Genomic DNA, 22,801 nt, shown 5'->3' with positions numbered 1-22,801 from the left:
AAAGTTGCATGGCCATCTTGCAGAATTTTCCGTAAATAATACGATAACCGTAAAAGAGAAACTTTCAGCATGATTTTGGGTGGTTGAGATGGGTGAGGGGGCAAATAGCCAAGGTCACTTCCAATGTGTTGTTATATTAGATTTAACGTCATATTAACAGCTTATGTCATTAAAGCGTGTGACGCCACGTGTTTGAATGTATGCGTGCATGTGTGTATGTGTGCTGGAGGCAGAGTATGTTGGTGTATTTGCCTCCAACGATAACGCGGATCTAATGACGACTTTATAGTGCTACCTCACTGAAATATCATACCAAAGGCACCCAGCAAAGTATTCCACCAAGTGAATTATGCTGACAACGGGTAGACCAGTAGTTGATATCAACCTAAATGCTGCACATTCAGCAAAGCATAACAATAACAACTACCGTTTTTAAGGAGGCCAAAAGTTAGGTATTGGAAAGCGAAGCAAAAGGAAACAAATATGTTTTTAAAAAGTAGAAAGAAAATATAAATAAAGGGGTATAGCAGATATGTTTCGGTTGCTTTGGTGTTCACAAGAAGAGGGCACAAAAACCCAACCCTAATCCTGCTGGGGTTCCCGTATTTAGTGACAGCAGGAATTTGTTTCAATCACCGACCTGCAGGGATGGGTAACGAAAGAAAGCATGTCCTTACTGTAAAGTGGTAATTTTTGCGGTATGGAGTGCTCGCGTAAATATCTTCACGCGAATTTTTATTTAAATTATAAGTTAAAAGAATGTATAGACTTAAGAACAAATGCGAATAATTCGACACCGCAGTTATTGCAAAAAGTCACAATGCAAACATTTTCACACACGAGAATTTCCACTTTTACAGTTTTTCCCCAAAAAATACTGTTTTCGTTTCGTTTGTTTGTTTTGATTCTGCAGCGGGCCCTCTTCTAATCGCCTTTTACGATACGAATGAAGTGGGATACAGCAGATCTTTTCTTTATTTCTTCAATATCCCCTTACCAGAAGACAAAGAAGAGACCATCGCCGATTCTGTTGGGGCCTGAACATTAGTCGCCTCTTACGCTCAGGCAGTGGGGGGAAAGCAGGTCCATTCTGTCCCCGAGTCTGCACGGGTTTATTAATTCCATTACCAATAGTTTCACATGTATAAATAACGAAACAAATGTACAATAATTTGTTGTTTGTTTTGGAAGTAAACACTACTGCATTAGCCCCAAACGATTGTAAATTGCCACTGGCTCGTAAAACAAAACAAAATTTTGCATCTTTCTTACATTATTATGGTTTCTAACGCAGTTTTTCTGTAACGTATCTAATAGGCATGTTGCATACCTGCATGCATGCTGAAGGAAATATTTTGTATCCTAAATATAAAAGATAAAACGTACGTTGTTGACGTTATATTAAGCCTCATTAACCGAGTTCTGATAGAGCTCAAAAGACGGCATATCCTAGGCACCTTGTCACGACTTGAAACCCAAAACAAGTAAACAAAACCACAGAGAATGCAAGAGGAGAGTAGAGGACAACTAGAGCCAGGGGGTCGTTGGTTAACCGGTAAGACGCAGGAATTAGTGTTATGTAATAGTGTTGGAATGGCGTGTCGGAGAAGATCATCGGTCTAAACACTGCACATCAAATCAATAAATCGATAACGTAATTGGTCTGGCGTAAATATCCCTCATGCAATTTTAAGCCCTGATGTATCGCTTTTTCTGATAATAATGGTGCATGCTGGTGCATTGTGTGTCTGGGGGGATTTGTTATTGTTTTAAAGGCGTAGCATACTGGTACATGGCTAGGAGATACAATTCAATTTTAACCCTCCTAGTCGTGTTTTCTGTAGCAAAATTGTTCCCAAGTGTATGTTGGTAGAGAACTCAAAAAGCATCACACCGTTTAATAAAACGTCAAAATTAAGTTTTGAGAAAAAGGTTCCTGCGTATGAATTTGGTGTGAGATGAAGCCAGAAGTAAACTAAACATTAACTGAAAAATCCCTCCCTGCTTATCTCGGGATCCCCGACACCCCAAGTTTGCTTTTCCCGTCACCTTTACCTCAACATTCCTATAGCGCTTACCTCGGTAACTTTCTCGGCTTATCCTGGCACCCTTCCTTTCTTTCCCCTTAAATGGGTGGAATTATTACTATAGTGACCATTGATCGGGACGTAAGCTGGACGAGAAGAGGACGAAAAGAGCGACGTTAGTCTTCGGGATATAACGTCCTCGCAACGCTAAGGACATATGAAGAAGGATGCCTAGGAAAACACCATCGGAAGTAAGGAGTGTGTAAGAAAAGATAGATCCAGGTATTTCCATTGGGACAAAAGATCACTATCCTCAAAGAAGGAGACACCGAAGAAACCGGTCGGTTATGCAGGGATCCCTACTTTAGTCCACTCTTTCGATATGCGATGAAATACAGGCTTCCCCGAACCTGCACAGGTGTGCAGGACGTGATTGAAACGGGCAGGATTAATGTATAAATCTGTCTTGTAGGATATAAAGAGGCCGGAAAGGGTGAATAAAGCACGATTCTTATTTTGCGTTTAGGACGTTAAAGGTATGGAAATTGTGTTTGTTTGTTTTGGGTTTAACGTCTCCGCAACAGCAAGGGTCATTTGAGGACGGGTGCCCTGGGAGACACCGGCGGGAAGAGGGAGAAGATAGAAAAGGAAGAAGACAGGAAAGATAAGAAACGTGAAAGATCCCAAGTGTTGTAATTCGGGCAGCATATCAATTTTGGTATCTTCAATGTTCTCTTAGTAGAACACACAGACGAAAACCACCGTTATTACAAGGCCTCTCACATTAGTCGCTGTTACGATCATGCAGTTGTACACAGCAGGCTTTAATCTTTACCCGAACCTGTGCGGGTGACGGAAATGGCAACTGTCGTGATCTTTCTAAAAGAAAGTGAAGGTATTGACAGACTGACGGAGAAGATCTGTAATGTAGAATGGGATATAAATGGAAAGGGTGATTAGTGGTATGTCCTGCAGAACATGGAGGGGAGGGAAATCACTACAGCAGTGATTGTGTTCATGATGCAAGTAGTGCTTAGATTAGAAAATAACAATGCATTTGATGTGACATTATAAATTGATGTCAACATGCATAAATGCGTCGTATTCCTATTGTATATTAAGCCAGCGTCACGGGATGACCGATGATAAATTGCTGTTTTTTTCATCAATCAGTGTTAGACCGTGCGAATTTATACAAATTTTAAACTTGTTTTCGAACCTTCCAAATTTATTTTCATGCAGTAAAGATATTGTAAACACTATATTTTGATAGAAATACAGTATTGTGCGTACTTATCTTGTAACGAGTAACAACTATGTACAGTTGATGTGTGTATGTATGTGTGAGCCCGGATGTCAAGGTCAGGTTACTGATTCATAAGTATATGTTATGTCCGTACTACAAATAGATAACAGGACATCAATTCTGGAAACATCCGGTTAAAGAGGATGCAGTGGTCCATAAAATGTCTGCTCAGTTGTGGATTAAGAAGGGCTCAAACAGGTCTCGTTTTTTCCTCTCTGTTGATGTGTTTGAGAATATCTGAAGCCTCTATAGTTAGAGGAAAAAACCATATCATTGCCACAGTGAACAGGTCGGCTTCTCGTTTTAAACTTGTAGATCTTATCCCATGTGACGTTTTATAAACATACGTGTCATGCAACTACCTGGATGTTGTGAGACTGGTTGACTGAACATTTGAATGAAATGCTCATTATGTCACAAAGAACAGGAAAAGAGCTCGATCAAGCTTGCTCATCTATATATACCACAGGAATGTTTAGTTTTTGTTTTGTTTTTGTATTGTTTAACGGACTATCGACAGTGTGAGTCATTTAGGGCCAAACAACGCTGTAAAATAGACATTCAAAAAAATTGAAACATTCAAACAAGAGTGAAATAGGTTAAAGGGTGTAAAATGTTTAGCAATAGCAAACAAGTTCATTGTTAAGTATATCATATGGTAAACATTAGTTGGGTGTAAAAAAACACCTGTATTGATTGTAAAGACTTAAGACTTTTCATAGACGGAACATCTGTCAGGTAATTGAAATCAGCGCTTTCAATCATAAAATGTTTGACTGGTTTATCACATGCATGACAATAGTTTAGGTTGGCCTTCATTACGTAAATGTAACTACATTCTACAATGTAGCACATTGCCTTCCTCACAGCCTTGGCAAACGTTCAACATTAAAGCCAAAAGTGAGGTGTTGCCAAGGAAGGCACTAGGAAATTAAAAAAATAGGAACATTTGCGCCATTCAATTGTTGTAGATGTGTGACAGTTTTTAAGCTAACAGAACATATGATCATGGTTGCCTTCTAGATTTGCACAAGAGGGTCGCTGGTTGGATTCCTAGTTTCTCTTCCCTGTTACAAATACTACCCCTTGTCCTTCCTCTGATAACAGGGCTGCTGTGTTGTTCGAGGACGGACGTATTTAGATAGGGGGGAAGTGGTGTGGTGAGGGATTTACTCCCTTCCTGTTACAAAAATTGTATACCGTATACTCTTGATGTTTCAGTTCAGTGATAATCTACCAATATCTGTTCGTATAAGCCGTATCAGTGCTGAGCACCACAAGAGGAAATACTATTGGATGCTAAACAAGTAAACACTGCAGTTTTATCATGGAGAGATGAAATATCGATCCCACGTACCCCTTTGTCGACAAATTTGTTATTAAGAATATTGAGGTGAATGCTCTCTGGGACCACTCCCTCTTAATCGTTTATAGCCAGTAGTGGAAATAAACTACAGAAAATGAATGTCATCAGTCTTGGGTTAGCATTGATCTTGACAATGTGATGACGCCACACTCGTAAACGGATGCACGTCGGGTCTGACACTCGGTTACATATCTTGAATGAAGTTTGTAAATAGAGACAGATGGGCAGCTTCCGAGTAATAACATATCATAATATGCCATATCTGTCTAACATTCATAAGTATATTGAAAGCTTAATTAATTATTTCCCCCCTGGGCGATTCAACTGATACCGGATGTTGTCGTGTTAAAAGTAATGACAAAGATGGGCTTGGTCTTGTTTTTAAATTGACAATATTTGGCTGACGTTGCATAAATCATTTCAGTTACACGTATTCTGAAAGCCTTAAAGGCACATGCGCACGTTTGTTTGTTTGCAATTTAACGTTATCTCAAACGACAGCGTCATATGAGGACGGGTGTCTAGGAAAACACTGCTCTACCTGTTGCACATGAACCTACCCAGGTTAAATTGCAAACAGCTACGAAAACGGCCCCTTTCGCGTATCCGGTTCAACCAGCATTCGGCTAACCTCGGCCGATTCCGGTACCCTTCATCTAATGATGTAGGTACGGAATCTGCCGAGATGTGACGAGTGTTCAACCAGTTGAACCTAGAAAGAAAACGACAGGCACAGATCTGAACCGAGGCTGACCTAAAGAATACTCGGCACGTGTAGATTGAGGGGCCCAGACGTGCCTGACCGAAATAAAACGCTGACTTTTGCTGGATTGCGTTATTTCTTTATAAAACAAGGTCAAACCACATGTAGATTTTAAGATACGCTGTATAATTTAGTGAACGCGTGAAAGAAGGACATATTTTTCTTGGTCTAATCTTATTTATTCTCCGAAACTGTGCATATTTTAGCTCTGCTTATAGTTCGGCCCAAGTGCGTTTGTTTATCGTGGAATATTTCTGCGCTACCTGAACCGTTACAACCGGGAAACGCGAATATAGCCTTATCGTTTAATTAACGTTGCCAATTCGTTTGAATGGCATTAGTAATAGACATTTTAAAATCAGAATAAGGCAGTTTCATATTTCGGTTGAAGGTTAAGCTTTAGCAGCCTTGGTCCAGTTGTTCAAAAGATGATTAGCTTAATCACTGTTTAACGATATTTTTCAACCTTGAATAATTTCGTCAATATACAAGGTAAAATCTCTCAATTTTGCATGTAAATTAACTCTCCTAAATTTTTGATATCTGGAAAGTTGTAATTAATTCAATGGGTGTATTTTAAAGATAAACAAAAATTGAAATTTGCGCTAATCGCTGATTAAGCTTATCACTTTTTGAACGATTCGGCCCTTATCTTCTTTCCTTCCGACATGATGGAGTATCAAAATTAAGATCAGATTAAAGAAAACTAACATTCTGCTAATACGAAAGGCATTGCTTTGTAGTAGTGACAACGAGTCAGAGCAAAATATTGTGTTTTCATTTATTCATTTCAATTGCTTCTAAAGTTAAACAGAAATCATCGTGTAATTTTCAGTTTTTTTCTCTTGCTTGTTTAAAGAATAATAAATTAGGCCATTAAATGACAACAGAGATTGCTCCGTAGATCATGATAAAAGAAACCCACGACATACTGCATATTTTAACGCCAACGGTTGGTTTTTACACTTCCACTTGTGACAATGACTTGCGTTTGTTGTGGTTGGCAAATATTTTGTTTTATTGGCTGTATTGGTTGTATAGGGCATTCGGGTTTAACATCCTATCAAGAGCGAAGGTCATTTAAGGACGTGCCTCCATGTGTGTTATGTATGCCGGATGCTTGGTATTAGTGAAATTGCCCTCTTGCAAAGATCCGATGCCGACTTTATAGTGCTATATCACTGAAATACCATGCCAAAGGCACCCGGCACAGCATTCCACCTGGTCACATTATACTAACAACCAGTTGTTGCCATTACCCTATGCTGAACATTAAGCAGGGAATTACAGCTACCGTTTTTAAGGATCTTTCATGTCCCGGCATTGGAACAGAAACCATTGCCTTCCTCACCTGAGCGAACGTTCAATATTAAAGCCAAAAGCGAGGTATTGCCAAGCAAGGTATTAGGAAACAACAGGTTTTAGAATTAAAGAGAAATACTAAGATCCCAAATATTGCAATGGGTGCGGCAGATATATATAGGGCACAATCGCAAATCCACAATTTTGCAGGAGTTTAACCACATAAGTCGCCTCTTATGATCTCCTTTCTCAATCCCCGACCTTCATGCAGTGGTGGGTTAAAACAGTGTTCTATGAATGTGTTAATATTATCTAGTTGTATATTTTGAGATTTTCAATTCATGTTTTTAATTCTTTTTATCCCTATTCGGTATTTTTCTACTTTTGTTTTCGACTCCTTGTATTGAAAAAGAAAACTTACTTGTCAATTAGATTTCTACTATTCTACATTTACATGATTAGTGTTTTGACCAAATCATATTTTCTCTGGAAATGTATGTTACTCTGAGAAAGTTTAACTAATAGAACACCTCAATCAACATATTATACCAAATTTCAGTTTTCCAGACTTACTAATCAGGATGCTATTCCATGACGTCACAAATCACAGTTTACGTGAACGTAGATACATAATTGATTAAGTTGATGTTTTACATGAAAGTAAGACCATGTATGTTGGTAACATTTGTCGGCTTACAGACTTACGTCAATATGGGGTGTATGTGCGTGTGTTCTTATACACAGATACTCACTACATATAGACGGCGCAGTCGTTAGAACACATGTGTTTGTTGTCGTAATTAGCCTCTGGATTGTAACATTCAGAAATAGTCTGGTCTCAACATTCCGGATACTTTTAGGTACGTGACGTCAATTGCGATAAGTGTTAATTAAGGATGAATATATGCAAACCGATATTTCTAGAGAAATAACGGACACTAGATATGTGTTTTATACCAAGAATTCATCACAATAACGCCTTAAAGTTGTTGTCAGATTTAGCGTTAATGAATGAAATGTGTTTTGACGATTGATGCCAAACTTTTAGCCGGTACACTGATTCTACGTTGTAAATCTTTCACTCCTGAAATGTTATCCAAACAGACTTTTTCTAAGGATCGTGTATATATATAACTCCATGATAATACAACAATGTTTATAATTCGTGAAAAGGCTATCTTTGGAATGACGTCATAGACATCATTTCTATTTTCCTTACACATAAGTCAATATAAACAAAAGAGGTTGAACTTCTCAAAACTAAAACGTGACACAAGTTTATTATAATGAGCGATGCTGTATATACCGTTTGTCTTACCTTCAAGTTCAAAATTTACAAGTCTGAAAAAACATTACGATACCAAACCTATAGCATTTTCTCGAAAACTGCATCTCATTCTTTTTCATTCCCATGCCTCGGATTATTTTTTACTTACTTTCTTTTACAGAAATTACATTATTTATTGCTTAAAATAACTACCGATCGATATCTGGGGTCTTTTGAACTCGTTAGAGGTTCGGGGACAGACGGCCTGCTGCTTTCCACTGCATGATATAGGGCAATGCGAAACCGGTTTAACCCCAGTTCCAGATAAGTTTCCAGTTACTAAACAAGTAAACGCCTTATGACATCGTTCAAGTTCGGGGACAGAAGGCCTGCTGCTTTCCACTGCATGGTGGTAAGAGACCATTAGTGAGGAAATGTAGAATGAGATTTTTTCGGGGTCTTCTAAAAGGACGTTGAGAGACCAAAAGCTGACCCCATTTCAACACCTTGGATCTTTTTCATTTCCTATCTGCACTCTTTTCGCCGGTGTCTCCTCAGGCACCCAGTGGCTGAGTGGTTTTAAGGCGTCTGACCGTCTTCGATCACTAGCCCACCACCAATGGGTCGCGGCCCACGTGGGACAGTTGATAGGTAGGCCTACTGTCTGCAGGTCGGTGTTTCCCCCCGTGTTTATGAAATTTATGAAAACTGGATTGAAAGCGGAATAATCACTGTCGAGGATATTCTTAGGCCAAATATGCGAATTTAAACCATTTTTTTTAGCCGAATTGATCTCTAAATTAAATTGGATATCCGAATTTAGCAGGTTGAATATAGCCATTCCTGAGAGATGGGTTAAAACAATTAATATTTTATCAAACTATCACATAAATCGGTTGTAAGTAGGGCAGAAAAACAGTATGTTTATCCTGAAACACACACACAAAAAAAGATAACACTAGAACAGGCAACAGGCAAAGTACTATTCACGCTATTGCTACCTTCACAGAACTATATAATTTATTTGGAGACGAGAATGATAAAATAAATACTGTATTTCAATTTATCTCTAATATCAAAGAAAATAAATTGGACAAATATAGATGGAAACTTATTCATATGAGTTTACAATGCAAAACTTTGCTATTTTAATGGAAACTAGTAACTTCTGCTAAGTGTAACTACTGTATTATTGATGATAAATCTTGAGTATTGCGTACAATTACATCTGGTTCTTTTGGACAAAAGTTTCAAATCTAAATGATAGACTTTCCTTTTCACTAACAATAATGCCGTAACATTGAAGTCGTTAATCTTAGGACATAAGCCATACTTATGCAAAAGAGTACATTTTCATTAACTTTATACATGTACTGACATTAATTGGTTACAGATTAAACAAGTGCTATTACTTAAGCGATAAAAACACAAGTAAAGATGTTTGAAGATTTTTAAAAATGAAAATATCCTTGTATTGATATACTTACGGTTGTAAGTGACAACAAAATATGGGGGAACTTAAGGACTTCCCACCCTTCGTAATACACATGTTTCATTTCCGTATTGCGTATCGGGCATTTCATAACCGTAGTGTAAATTATTAGTAACACCGGGTAAACAATAAGTACACGTGCGTGATGATGAAATGTCAACAACCGATATCGAGACTTAACTTGGAAATGTGTAATCACACGTACTTCAGAAATAAAGCTTATGATACAAAGACATTAATGAACTCACGGGAAAACACTGACATCCGATCAGACGACTTCAAGAAGGTCGTATATGAGGCGCATGGAATGCAGACTGATGTGTTTTGTTTTGTTTCCCCAGTTTATCGGAATGCTGAGATTTTCATAAAATCATCTCTACATAGTGACATAACCATTATATGAAACTTTCATTGAATTCTGCTGGCTAATTGCGAAAGAGTGGAGCCTCCTTAAGTCAAATATTTGAGAGAATGTCATGAATGGAATCTACGTAACCAAAAAGAAAACGACTTTGAAATCCTTTTTCTCTCTCTCCGTTATTTTGATTTTTGGCATGCACTTTCTCATATGCACGTGGACAAGAGCTTGCATTGCATCAGACCTTAAACATCATACACATAGCTCTCCTTCCCAGATGTTGGTTTATACTTGCAATGGATTTTTTTACTGCGTTTGATATATTCTTCGTTTCTTCAATGTTCTGTGTTTCATCTTTGGTATGTAGATAATGTGGACAGAATTATTTTCGGGATATTTTCATTGAACATGTGTATTGGTTATTATGAGATTTATTAGATTCAATAAAAAATATAATCAAAGTTGTAAAAATAACAAGATGCCCATGGGCCTTAACGGTCACCTGAGTCCTACAGTATTTATTTTTGTTGTTGAAATATGTACCAATTTGAGTAAAAAATTGTTAAGTATAACGTAAATAAGTTTGTCAGGACCATGAGCTGATCATTCCTAGAACGATTTTCAGTTAGATCGGCCTATTAGAACTTGTTTTTAAGTTTGAAATAGGTATTTTCAAAATGGCGGCCGTAGTGGCCATATTGGATTTCTGATTGACCCGAAAAAATAACAAAACATTGTCAGGACAATAAGTGGATCATTCCTTCCAAGTTTCAGTTCAATCGGCCTAGCAGAATTTAACTTTAAATTTGAAATAGCTTTTCAAAATGGCGGCCGTGTCAGCCATATTGAATTTCCGATAGACCCGAAAAGTAACAACACTTTGTCAGGACCATGAGTCGATCATTCCTACAAAGTTTCAGTTTAATCAGCTCATTAGAACTTAGCTAAAGCTCAGGTGACCTAAAAAGCCAAACTAAACACTAGGCATCCTTCTTTAAATGACCGCCTGTTGGGAGGACGTTCAAACTCTTGATATTTGGAATATTCATAGACTCGTCTAGAAAATCAATAGATAACACGCGGAGACACCTATCGGATACAACTGATTTATTACGTACATGATTGGTTTGGTTTTATCGCGTTTGACATCCTTTTAACACATGGGGCCTGTCCGTTTATGCGGAACAACCGCTACGTCTGTTTTTAAATGTAACATTTTCGGGTATAAACCAAGGCGGACAGTCTACAAATGTTTATGCAGGCCTTGCAAAGGCTTTGAAATTGTCAGGGCTTGTCTGAAATCAGCATCAGATTACTAGGTCCGAACGTATTTCACAAAGGAGCAACTCTTGTTCAACCGGTTCAACCGTTTGGATCGTGATAAACGAAAACGGCCAAGCAGTCATAGGAGCAGTAGTATATGAACGAAGGGAGGTAACAATTGACACAGAAAAAGTAATGTGTAAAGTAGCCGAGCTTTCGCACAATGTTTCAAATGCTAAGTCCGTGATTACCCATTGGTAGAATTTAAAATAATTTCATGGTTTACACATGAATTGGATTTTCTATCATTACCATAACATGTTATAATACTGGTGCTAATGATATGTTCAAAAAACAATGAATTGTTCATTTCTGGCTGAAGAACACTCCCCAATACCAAAAATCTACTGGAACAATGTTAACCAAAATAGCACTACTAGATGCATGGACGGAACCCGTTTGTATATCACCTGGCAACTGTGTTTGGCAGGGGTTAATCACCTGAATGTAATAAACAACAAATCATATAGTCACAGCGGTTCGTTACAAATGTCTGAAATACACATAAGCTATACTGATATGGGTCATGTGTATATTTATGTGTGCTGTGACCCATATCAGTATAGTATATATGTCTTTCAGACATTTGCAACGAACCCCTGTGATCTAGTCATGATCCATTCATCTTTGAAATTTATTAAAATATTGAAAAAAATTCATAAACAGAAGCATTACATTGACTGAACTTTTATCTCAACCTTTATGTAGGTACATACCTGACACTTGTAAACACCATATCCCTCGTTAACACATGCAGCCATAGGTAAAGTTTCAGTCATTCTAAAAATTATGAAATCATTACTAAGACAAGCATTACTAAAATAAAATAATTTGACCTTTGATGTCTTCCTGTGACATTGACCTTCATGTATGTGGTAAGTGTCAGTCAGATGTAATGGTCTAGACAAGCAATATAATGATTTGACATTTCATCCCTTTCTGTGACCTTGACCTTCAGGGGACGTGTCTGTATGTGGTAAGTGACAGTCAGATGTAATGGCCTAGACAAGCAAAACAATGATTTGACATTTGACCCCTTTCTGTGACCTTGACCTTCAGGGGACCCGTTTGTATGTGGTAAGTGTCATTCAGATGTAGGTCTAGACAAGCAATACAATGATTTGACATTTGACCCCTTCCTGTGACCTTGACCTTCAGGGGACGTGTCTGTATATGGAATACTCCTGACCAAATATGATTGATATCCAGTGCATAGTTCTAAAGAAGAAGTCGTTTATAGCAATATAGCCAAATTGCCACCTTTTTACCCCGCCCCTCAGCCCCACCATTTGTAAAATGTTGAATCCCCAATAACTAGGGATACTTTCAATTATATATGGTTGATATCCATCTCTTAGTCCTAGAGAAGAAGTCGCTTAAAGCTATATAGCCAAATTGACCCCCTTTTGTCCTGCCCCTCAGCCCCCTGGTGGGTCAGCCCCACCATGTGTACAATTTTAAATCCCCACTACCTAAGGATGCTTCAAGTCAAATATGGTTGATATCCATCTCGTAGTTACAAAGAAGAAGTCGCTTAAAGCTATATAGCTAAATAACCCTTTTTGGCCCCGCCCCCGGCCTCAGCTCCAAAGGAGAGTCATATACCCGTCATTAAATCATCATTGAATCTCCTTCATCCAGGAATTCTCTTATCTGTGTCCTTGACCTCATTGATATGCCATGTCAATTTATGTCGAAATCCCTTCTCCCTTAAAAACTGAGCACTGTTTTCCTTTTTTGTCCCAACCATCTAACCTTAAGGAAAGGGGAGGGCGGGGGCAGTGTGTGTCGAAATTCATTTACTTTACTAATTGAAGGAGGCTTTTAAAGATTATCCTCTACTGTATTTCCGTTTTAAGCAAGGTCTTGCATCTCTGCTCCCATGGGGGTTCTGGGTCACTTCTTCCATGCATGTATATGTTCCTTGGCCCAGAGCTGAACAAATTTTGATTAAAAAAAAAAGATTTAAAACAAAACTCTTCAAAATTTCTGAACTAGCTTCATTTTAAAGAAAACTTGATGGACAGATGGCAGATGGAAAGACAACAGACACTGCATCATGGCATAAGCCCACTAGTCACTTATTACTATGGGCCAGGCAAGCTAAAGTTTAAAGAAACCCTGTAGGAACTCTTTTCTAAAGTTTATACATACACAAATGTACAAACATTCAAAGTGCATTTTTAGGAACAGGATTGAACCTCTTAATTTCTCGTTGAAGTCGGTCGACTTCGTGCTGTAAAGAGAGAACACAGGCCCTTTGCTGTTTTATTTTTAAAATCAACATCTCTTTGGTCATATCTTTGTGTTTGTAGGAACTATGCATTAGATCAGTAGAAAGTTTTGATTTGTCATCAAGTCGATGTTTACGTGACCACAAACGTCTCCGATAAATACCACAAGTGCTGCATCGTCGTCCTGGCACTAGCAACGAACACTTGACGGACCTGACGGTCGAATGGTAGTCTAAATCTCCGAGTTGTGCACAGAAGTCGCCCTCTCTGTAACCATGTATGGAGGAATCTTTACTGTCACTTAGCTCACAGCCAATGGCAGCAAGGTCGTAAAAGCCCTCATCGGGATTCCCCATACAGACGGCGAAGCTCTGTAGCTGTGTCAATAGCTGGGAAATACTGCTATAGGAATCATACTTTGGTGGAAGGCCAGTCCAGAGGTGGTGATCTCTCGACACCTCCTTACGATGGACGTAAATCTTGGCCTGAAACGTCCGATCAATGTTTATCACAAGTTTCACACTGGTTTTCCGCTTAATTTTGTAAAGTTCAATGATTTTGATTTCATCTTCCTGGAAGGAAAAAACGTACGGAGGTTGAAGCTTATGCCTGACTTCCTCTGCTAACTCTTCTAATGTCTCTTTTATTGAAACCACATCAGAGTTAAAAATCGGAACCTTTATTTCGAAGGTGCGGTTAATATCCCTTTCAGAAGAACCATCATCGGTGGAGATGCGGGCTGTTAGTATTTCAGCATGGCCATATCCATTTTCCGGAGATGTGTGGGTTTTCTGTATTTTAGTTGAGTCGTGTTGACCATTTTCCAAGGTGGTGCAGGTTATCTGTGATATTTTTTTGCTGCGACCGTTTTCCAGGGTGTCGTGAGTTACCGGTGATTCAGCATAGCTATGATCTTTTTCTGGCTTGGTGTGGTGCTTTAGCGATTCAGCATTGCTGGGACTGTTTTTCAGTATGGAGTGTGCCATCTGTGTTCCAGCGTAGCTATGATCATTTTTACGGGAGGTGCGGCATATCTGAGATTTAGTGTAGTCGTGATTATTTTCTGGAGCGGTGTTTTTAATTTGACTTCCAGCATGGCTGTGATTGTCATCTGAAGAAACATGTGTTATCTCACTGCCAGAGTAGCCTTTAACGCCATCGGGTGAGGTGGGAGTTGTCTCCCTTGTAGCATAATTATGATCACTGACAGTGGAGAGAGTTGTCTCCCTGTTTATGTAGAGATGGTCGAGACATGAAGATTGGAACTCGCTTGATTCCTTCAAACAACCATCTGTTGAAGTACAAGGTTCAGCTTTGGATGCAAATTTGAAGTCGTCTAAATCTGAACAGCCTTCTGAATTTAATTTTCTTTTCTTCCTGTAATTTTTCCAAAGAATATCAACCAAATTTCTCTTCTTTCTTGGCATTCTGAAATAAACAAAAAACACATTCACTAGTAAGAACTGACTGGATTCCTAAACTCAATAAAGTAACTTGATCATTCAATTAAAAAAAACCCACAAAATATAAAAATGAAATGCATCAATTTTGAAAGTAAGCCACAATAAGATAGAGCGAATAATTAGAAGTTATCATATGACCATTTCTATATCTTACCCATATCAGCCCAAGACCACCATTATATCAGCCCAAGTAGAGGATTAAGATTGGAGGGGGGAAGGGGGGCCTAAAGGGTGTATATATGGGTTAGGATATGGAAATAGTCATGCAATTACATTTCTATCATAAATCACACATTGAAAATGTATTTAATTAAGACATGATTTTTTCTTAAATATGTTGAACAGGCAGTATGTACAGGCCTTTTTTATGGCAGATTATGGGCCAGATCCCCTATCCAATATCGGCATTATTTTCCCCTATTTCAGAAAAAAATAATCCCTACTTGTGACTGACATACAAATGTACTACCATGTACTATCTTGGTTCTATTTCGTTTTTTATTTTCCTGAGTTAATTTATTTCATTTTCCCTGTGTTCGTGGTGTCACTGTCGATATTTTACAACACTGTTTATGGCTTGCCCTATCTTTACAGTATACAATATCATAACAGTCGCACAAATAACTTATTGTAATTATTACCATATCAGGTGGTTGATGATACAAAAATTAAGATGTCATTCATGCCCCCCTTTTGTACTGTACGAACCAACTACAGTTGAGAGCGAAAAAGTTGAATAGGTATGGAGTCACCTGCCCGACCATGTGGGTTTTCTCCAGGTACCCCGGTTTCCTCCCACAGTAAGACCCCACCTCGCAATAACATCCGGGCCAGCATGAGTGATTAGTNCCCCCCCAACCCGCCGCCGCCGCCGCCGACAGGTCATGCGCTATTGGCCAACAGCAGACCTAGAGCATATTTTCCTCTATTTCAAGAAAAGAAACTAACTTTCTATTCCTGTATTTATCCCTGGGCATGTACCAGGCAGCTAGTGGCACATGCAGTTAAGTATGGGTTCGTCCAGGATATGATCAATGACATTTATATAACTATACAATTTTAAACTTGTATTCTGTGATGTTCTAACGTATTTTAACTCACTTACCCCTGAAGACACATTTGAACTCGTCCAATTCAAAGGTTGGAATAGTTCATTCTCAAGTTTCAGGGGTGAATGAATTAACCAACAATTTTATCCCCATGTCACTGTAATAAAACCAGTACTAGGATGAGGGACGGGAGAAACATACTGCAGTGTATGGAGGATATATTTAATCACGGCTCTTCATATTCTGATCATCACCTATGCCAAAATGTTCGATTTAGCGTCAAGATACTTCAGGGTATCCATCTTCTAACGGGTGGTCAGGTGGCGCCGTTGATAGCACACTTGCTTTTCACGAAGGCGCCCAGAGTTTGATTCCCTGATCTGACGTGAAAAGGTATGGAGTCACCTGCCCGACCACGTGGGTTTTCTTGGAGAACTCCGGTTTCCTCCAACAGTAAGACCCCCCCGCGCACTAACATCCGGGACAACAAGAGTGAATTTTATAAGTTGTAAAAACTTCTTTCATAATTGTTGTAAAATAAATTAAGTTAATATATGTCCTTTCCATCTTCTAGTGAACATATTTCCAGATTCAGTACCAGCACATTTTTTTCCAACTATTTAAGCACTGATTCACCAGGGTATTCAAAAGCCTTTTCAAATTTAATTATTAAAAGTATAGTGCTCAGGATTTTTTGTTTTGTATACCAATGACATCTTAACCTAGTAATTTCCCCTATATACATTCTTGCAATGAAACCTGTTAGATCCCATTATTAATTGATTTGTCTACGTTTTTCAATCTTCCTGCATTTGGATGGTGCAATTTTTTACATATTATTACAGAAGTACTGAAGTAAGATTTTAAGTATGTAAATAGACCTACAATTCTTCAAAAAATAGCCTGTGTTTGTCTCCCTTGGGGAGTTAGTCATGCATTAATTCCATTTTCTGGTTACTGATCGTCAGTCGTGAATCCATTAAATGTAATTAAATGATCTTACAACAAAGTCATGATTTCTTTTCTTTTCAAAAAGTATGAAAATTCAGCCGTAAAAGTGTCTGGGCATAGGAATTTTCCTTATTCTTTACATGTATCTTTAAAAAGTGTGTGAAGCTTTATCAATGAAAAGTTACCTTCTAAAACTAAAGATTTGGTCTGGTTTAGCTTAGGAATGTGAAGAGTGTCAATGAAAGAATCGGAATCAATATCTGATTTGTATTATCGTTTGAAAATAATTATTCCTAAAATCTTAAAATTTCTTCAAAAAATATGAAATAATTTTAAACTAATTTGTTGAGTTCACTTTTTTCTCAACTTGCGGTAAAAGAAATAACAAAAAAAAATGGATTTTTTGATGAAAAAAAGCCGCACTTGGACTTTTAAAAGACCCAAGTGCAAGTTACTTCAAAGCCTGGTTAGCTTAATAGGAACTTAATGCAAACATTCATATATCATAATAAGTGAAATTCAAAACTGAATCCGTATGTATAAGGATTTACAATAATTTTTCAATGATGAGACAGACAAAAATATTTTATATAAGTTTTTGACAGTTCTGAAAAAACACGTTTGAAATTTGTGTTTGCGACTCGTCAAGCTGATCACACTTTGAGCAACCGAGCCCAGGTTATAATCTGAATTTTTAATTTATCATGTGCATCTGGAGGAATAATCAATTAAATATAATCAGGGACAGTATATACTTTTTTTGTCTTCATCTTTCGATTCCTTCATTACATATTTGGCAGGCTCGGTGTTTTCAGGTTACTTTTTGTATATATAGACTTAGCAGTTAGGTTACCCTGTATGAGTCGCCGTATTCCCACGCGTTTTTCATAACCTATCATGATCGGTATGTGCCATGGAAACACGGATGAGAGACGTTTGATGAGCTTGAATGAACTTACGTGGTCATCCTTAGCTTGTTGGACTACAACACTGTTCTCATCCGAAGCGTCGATTCGGATGAGAAGCGTAATCAAATATGGCGGCGAGGTTTTCCATTAGGGATCCTCTGGAGTTATTCAGCAATTTAGAAGAAAGACTCAGTGAGGTGCGAGTAGATCCGTCTCACGTGACAAATGCTCCTGGCCCTCCGATATTTTTTTCAACCGATTTTGATGTAATTCATTGCACAAATAAAAGAAAAGATTTAGTTTCTCAGCATAATTAAGAATCGTTTGACATATAAAACATATGCTAGTAATTACATATCTTTCTATAAAAGTTACTAATTGTGCAATAAAAGTTACTAAATGCCAGAATACTAGAGAAGTATAATCTATATGAATACATTGTACTATTTCTAGATGATGGTGTTTTTCTTTATTTTTTCAAATAAAATGTATCGGAAGTCATTGATTTATAAATCCGTAACAAATTATGAAACTAATACATGCATGCAAAGAATGTCTAATGACACAGACTTTCCACGATTTGTATTGCTACATGACTGTCTAAAACCTCATTATTTATGGAAACTAGCTTTGCGTCACCCAAATTTTCTTGACAATGTCGGATATATAATGAAATTGATCGTATCTATACAGTCAAACCTGCTTGAGCGGTCACCTGAAATAAGCAGCCACCTCCCTTATGTGGTCAGTCTGTGGTCCGCCCGATAGAAAAACCTATATAATGAACCTGAAATAAGCAGCCACCTGTCTAATGCGGCTAGCGGTCACAAAAATCTGGCCCGAGACGTTATCTCCACCTGTATTCAGCGGTCATTTTGTCCAGACAAATGTACGTGTAAGTAACATGGACACATCCGACAGTGTGATTCTTGGCATGAACTTTACATACTTATACAATTCTCTACCAATTTAGATTGAAGACAGGACGAAGACATCACTTTTTACATAAAAAAATACATCGGCGGACGATTCTGATATGGCAGGGACGTAAGACGTATATAAGATAGCCATATATCACAGCGGCTACACAAAATGAAAACTCCATATAATTTTTATATTACTTGATTTAAAACAAAATAATATGACGTAAGGGCCAGTTTAATGATGGAACTTTTTAGAGTCATATATCAAACTGTCACTGTCACAATTAAATGGAATAATATGATAGTTTAAAATATTTGTTTCCATGAAATGTTGCTTTAGATGTCGGCTTAAATCGTGATACGAAATTGAAAATGGCCCTTCGCCACTTCATGATTTTTCGCCATTTCACTTAAAGTCAGTAACATGTCTATTTGTGTCGAAAACGCAAATATTTTTCTCTCTAATGGGTAATGAATTAAATGAAAAAATGAACCGTTCTGAGACATTATTTGCCTACTCCGTTCAACAACAATCAAAATGAAAAAATAAACATCTTTATGAAAAATTAAACAGATTCGTCACTCAGGTGTGGCTTGAAGTAATTACCCAAACCCAAGCACAAACAAATATTGCTTCATATTCTATATATATTATTTTTTTCAGAAAAGAAACAGGTTCCAAGATTTCCACTCATCGCTAGCTTCAAATACGTGAAATTCAAACTCGAATAGAAAAGAATTCTACCGGGCTCGCTCTAGTTGGTGGTATTCAATTCAACTAAGCTTCACAACATTGGTTTTGCGTTTGTTTTAAAACACAATTTTCATAAACATGAACTTGACTAGTTTGGATTTATGCTAAAATTGGAAGCTTTATTATGAAAATAGTGTGCCACAAGTAAACTCATCACGAGTTCTTGGATCCGCCCTGAAGATACATTTTTGTAGAAAAAAGCTGCTAAATGTTAATTTTGCTATTTGAAACTATTCAATAAATTGCATATCAGCATCACCATTACTACAAAAATAATAAAACTTCAAAATTCAGAAATTTCATCAAAAAACTAATATCGTATATGATACACATACATTTTTACCTTATTGAATAAACATCGTAAGTTTTCGGTCCAGGTTACTAGCCTTAGGTAAAAACGCATGTAAAATACAGTTTAACGCTGTTGGAATTTGATTTAATACTTTCAACAACCTTTTTTTCTATTTGTTGGATGACAAAATTTTCCCGTAGACTGTAGACATATACCCATGGGAACACACTGTGCCCCATTTCTAGCCGGTTTGGTTTTATTTCCATATGAGGCTGAATTTAATAAAGAGCTCATCAGGAGTGCATATAACAAAAAGCTTACCAAGCCATTCAATTTCACCAACAGATATTTTAACTTAAGTAACAAGAAATGTATTGACCACGACTATACCCTTCTGCGCTTGAAATCAAGGGCACTAATGACTCTTCTACATCAGTCACTTTCCTCGATTTATATTAACAACATGACGAACAGGGACATTTACTTCTAAACTGTATAAGTATGGTAATTGATTTTTATACCGCGATAAAACTTTTCCCAGCCTCGATACTCCAGGGGTAACGCTCACTTACGATCTCTGCACCCCTGGAATCACCGTCGGATACCCACGGTTGATTTCGCGTTCGGTACTCACTCATCACGATTCATGATGAGTGAGTACCGAAGCTAAATCAACCATGGGTATCCTTTGATGCCCTGGAATATGTCATAGCAAAATTGAAGGCTCAGTACCACCTTGTGGGTGAGACAAGAAGACTCGTTTGATCCTTTGATGTACATTTAAACAAATTTCGCGGTAAAATTTACTGGCTCTGAAGTCGGGTGTCGTTCCTCTGTAATCTTCAAAGGACAGGTATCAGTCTAGCAATTGGCCAGGTTTTTTTTACTTGAGACCACTCAAACAGCTTTCTTTGTGCCTTCAATTTTTGTATGACATATTCCAGGGTACTTCAGAGAGCGTAAGTGAACGTAACCTCTCGAATATCGAGGATGAACTTTCCCTTGCTTGACAGTAACATCATTGCTTTTGAAACCCTGTATAAGTTTAAACCTTGCAGTTAATTTCAGTTTTTAAGAGCTTGCCCGGAGTATCATGATTAGAATGCTGACAGACAAACATACGACACAGGGTTTCCGGAGATGAAGAATTGACCATTTGGACCAAAACCTAATGTCTCAAACAGTCTATCCTTTTTATTTTGTTCCTAATCTTGAAGATTATTTAATGAAAAATGTATTTTTTTAGCCGTATACTCATGTACACAAGTGTTGGATCATGTATCATTAACCTTTCGTCTTTCGGGGGCAATTGGGCTCTCATTTTGATTATGTGTATTTGTAATTCCTGGATGGTAACACTGCCTTTGCAATGTAAACATTCTGATGTCTTATCTATTTCTATTTTCAAACATTCAAATTCCAAACAACTAAAATTCTGTAGAAGTACATCGCAACATGTGATTTTAATGTACATGCATTCTGTTATCTGTATGGATTAAAACTGTTAGTGACAGGTAATTTAAGCTAAAATATAAAACAACAACAAAATTCCACTGTCTACCCTGAACTGCCTTTCTTGATTCCAGGTTTTCTTAATTTCCACTAAGGGAGATAATGCCAGTCATAAATATTAAAGACGAGTTTCACGAGCTGTCTCCCTTCTACAACCCATTATATACCCAATACTTCTTTTAAAGATATTACACGTCAGTCTCGTGGGTAAGTTTATCATGCTGGTACACTTCACCTTAGATTGAGCTAGTGGGAGTTATTAAGGATCCCTGTCCCACGGCACTGTTTTTTCCTATACACAGTAACCTCCCTTGACTTCCATTTTGATATAACTACAGAAAAAGTTAGGCCAGGGCGTACACATCAGTTGACCTGGAAGCTCAGAGCAATAGAAAAAATCTGAGGTCCAGGGTTCGAATCCCAGTCCAGCCCCAGTGACTTTTTACTCTTAACACAGTTTAAAAATGATTATATTCTGTTTATTTCATCTTTGTTATTTTTCATTAAGGCCTGCAAAGTATATTTTTTTCTCCCAGAAATGATTTATCAAAGATAAAGTTATGCCGGAAAAAACAGTTGCCAAGGTGTAGTTACAGTTTTCGGCAGTGGTACGGGAATCTGTAAGTATTAGTTGAAAATGTCTCATCCAATCAGGAGACAGAAATCTGTCAAACTCGGAAGCCTGATCAACTCTAAAAATGAAAACACCAGTAAAGTCTAATGATCAGGACTATAAAGGAATATAAATTTTAAATAGCACTGGCCTGGTGAAAATTGAGAAGAATTTCAAAAGGTGTCAGCCCTGATTTAGCCATGTCCCTCCTCTAATACTTACAAGGGTGCACACTCTTCATTTACACAAATAAATGCTGGGGACAAATTATAAACATATGATGACTGGGTCAAGAGATAAAAAAGTAAAAGAGATATATTTTTCATATACATTTAATGTACATATTCTGGTAGATTTTTACAATTTGACATATACATGTATACATCTGTACAAAATTCAATATTACAAGAGTCGATGAAAGGCGAGCCTGGAGGACAGAGATTTATGGAATGGAATTTCCTCAACCTCTATAGTACATGTAAAAAATGTACACATGCATTACCTACTGGTAATATCCTTCCGATACATACATATACATACAATACTTTAATATCCTTATTATTCTGAGTACACATATACACCTGATATATTAATCTTTTTCACCCTACGGAGTACGTATATACACCTGATATATTTGATCTTTTTCACCCTACAGAGTACATATATAAATACACATATAATAGTAAATTTCTGGCAATGTCTTTTTTTCTGAAACAACAACACATGTCCATTGAAAGCAGGTGAAAATGTTACTTTTCTAGAGCATTGCCTTTCCGAAAAAAATGAAATACTTACGTTGTAACAAGTGATGTCATTCAAATGTTTTTGTTTCTGTGCTGTTATGACAATGTTTCTCTCCCTTTACTCCCTCCAATGTTCACCCCCCCCCCCCCCCCCC

General features: G+C 37.6%; 1 protein-coding gene across 1 annotated transcript; it reads right to left on the bottom strand.

The window, feature by feature from the left end:
* Nucleotides 1–12,710: 12,710 nt before the first annotated feature.
* LOC110446959 lies at nt 12,711–17,949 on the bottom strand. Its single transcript, XM_021492307.1, has 2 exons — nt 17,861–17,949; nt 12,711–14,866 (listed from the first exon to the last, which is right to left on the bottom strand). Exons 1-2 carry the CDS (start codon nt 17,866–17,868, stop codon nt 13,375–13,377), a joined length of 1,500 nt encoding a protein of 499 aa, XP_021347982.1. The 5' UTR covers nt 17,869–17,949; the 3' UTR covers nt 12,711–13,374.
* Nucleotides 17,950–22,801: the final 4,852 nt, after the last annotated feature.

The sequence above is a fragment of the Mizuhopecten yessoensis genome, unplaced genomic scaffold (assembly GCF_002113885.1).
Source record: "Mizuhopecten yessoensis strain PY_sf001 unplaced genomic scaffold, ASM211388v2 scaffold3091, whole genome shotgun sequence".
Lineage (NCBI taxonomy): Eukaryota > Metazoa > Mollusca > Bivalvia > Pectinida > Pectinidae > Mizuhopecten > Mizuhopecten yessoensis.
The sequence above is the reverse complement of the archived record's forward strand: the minus strand, read 5'-3'. Positions and strand labels throughout refer to the sequence as shown.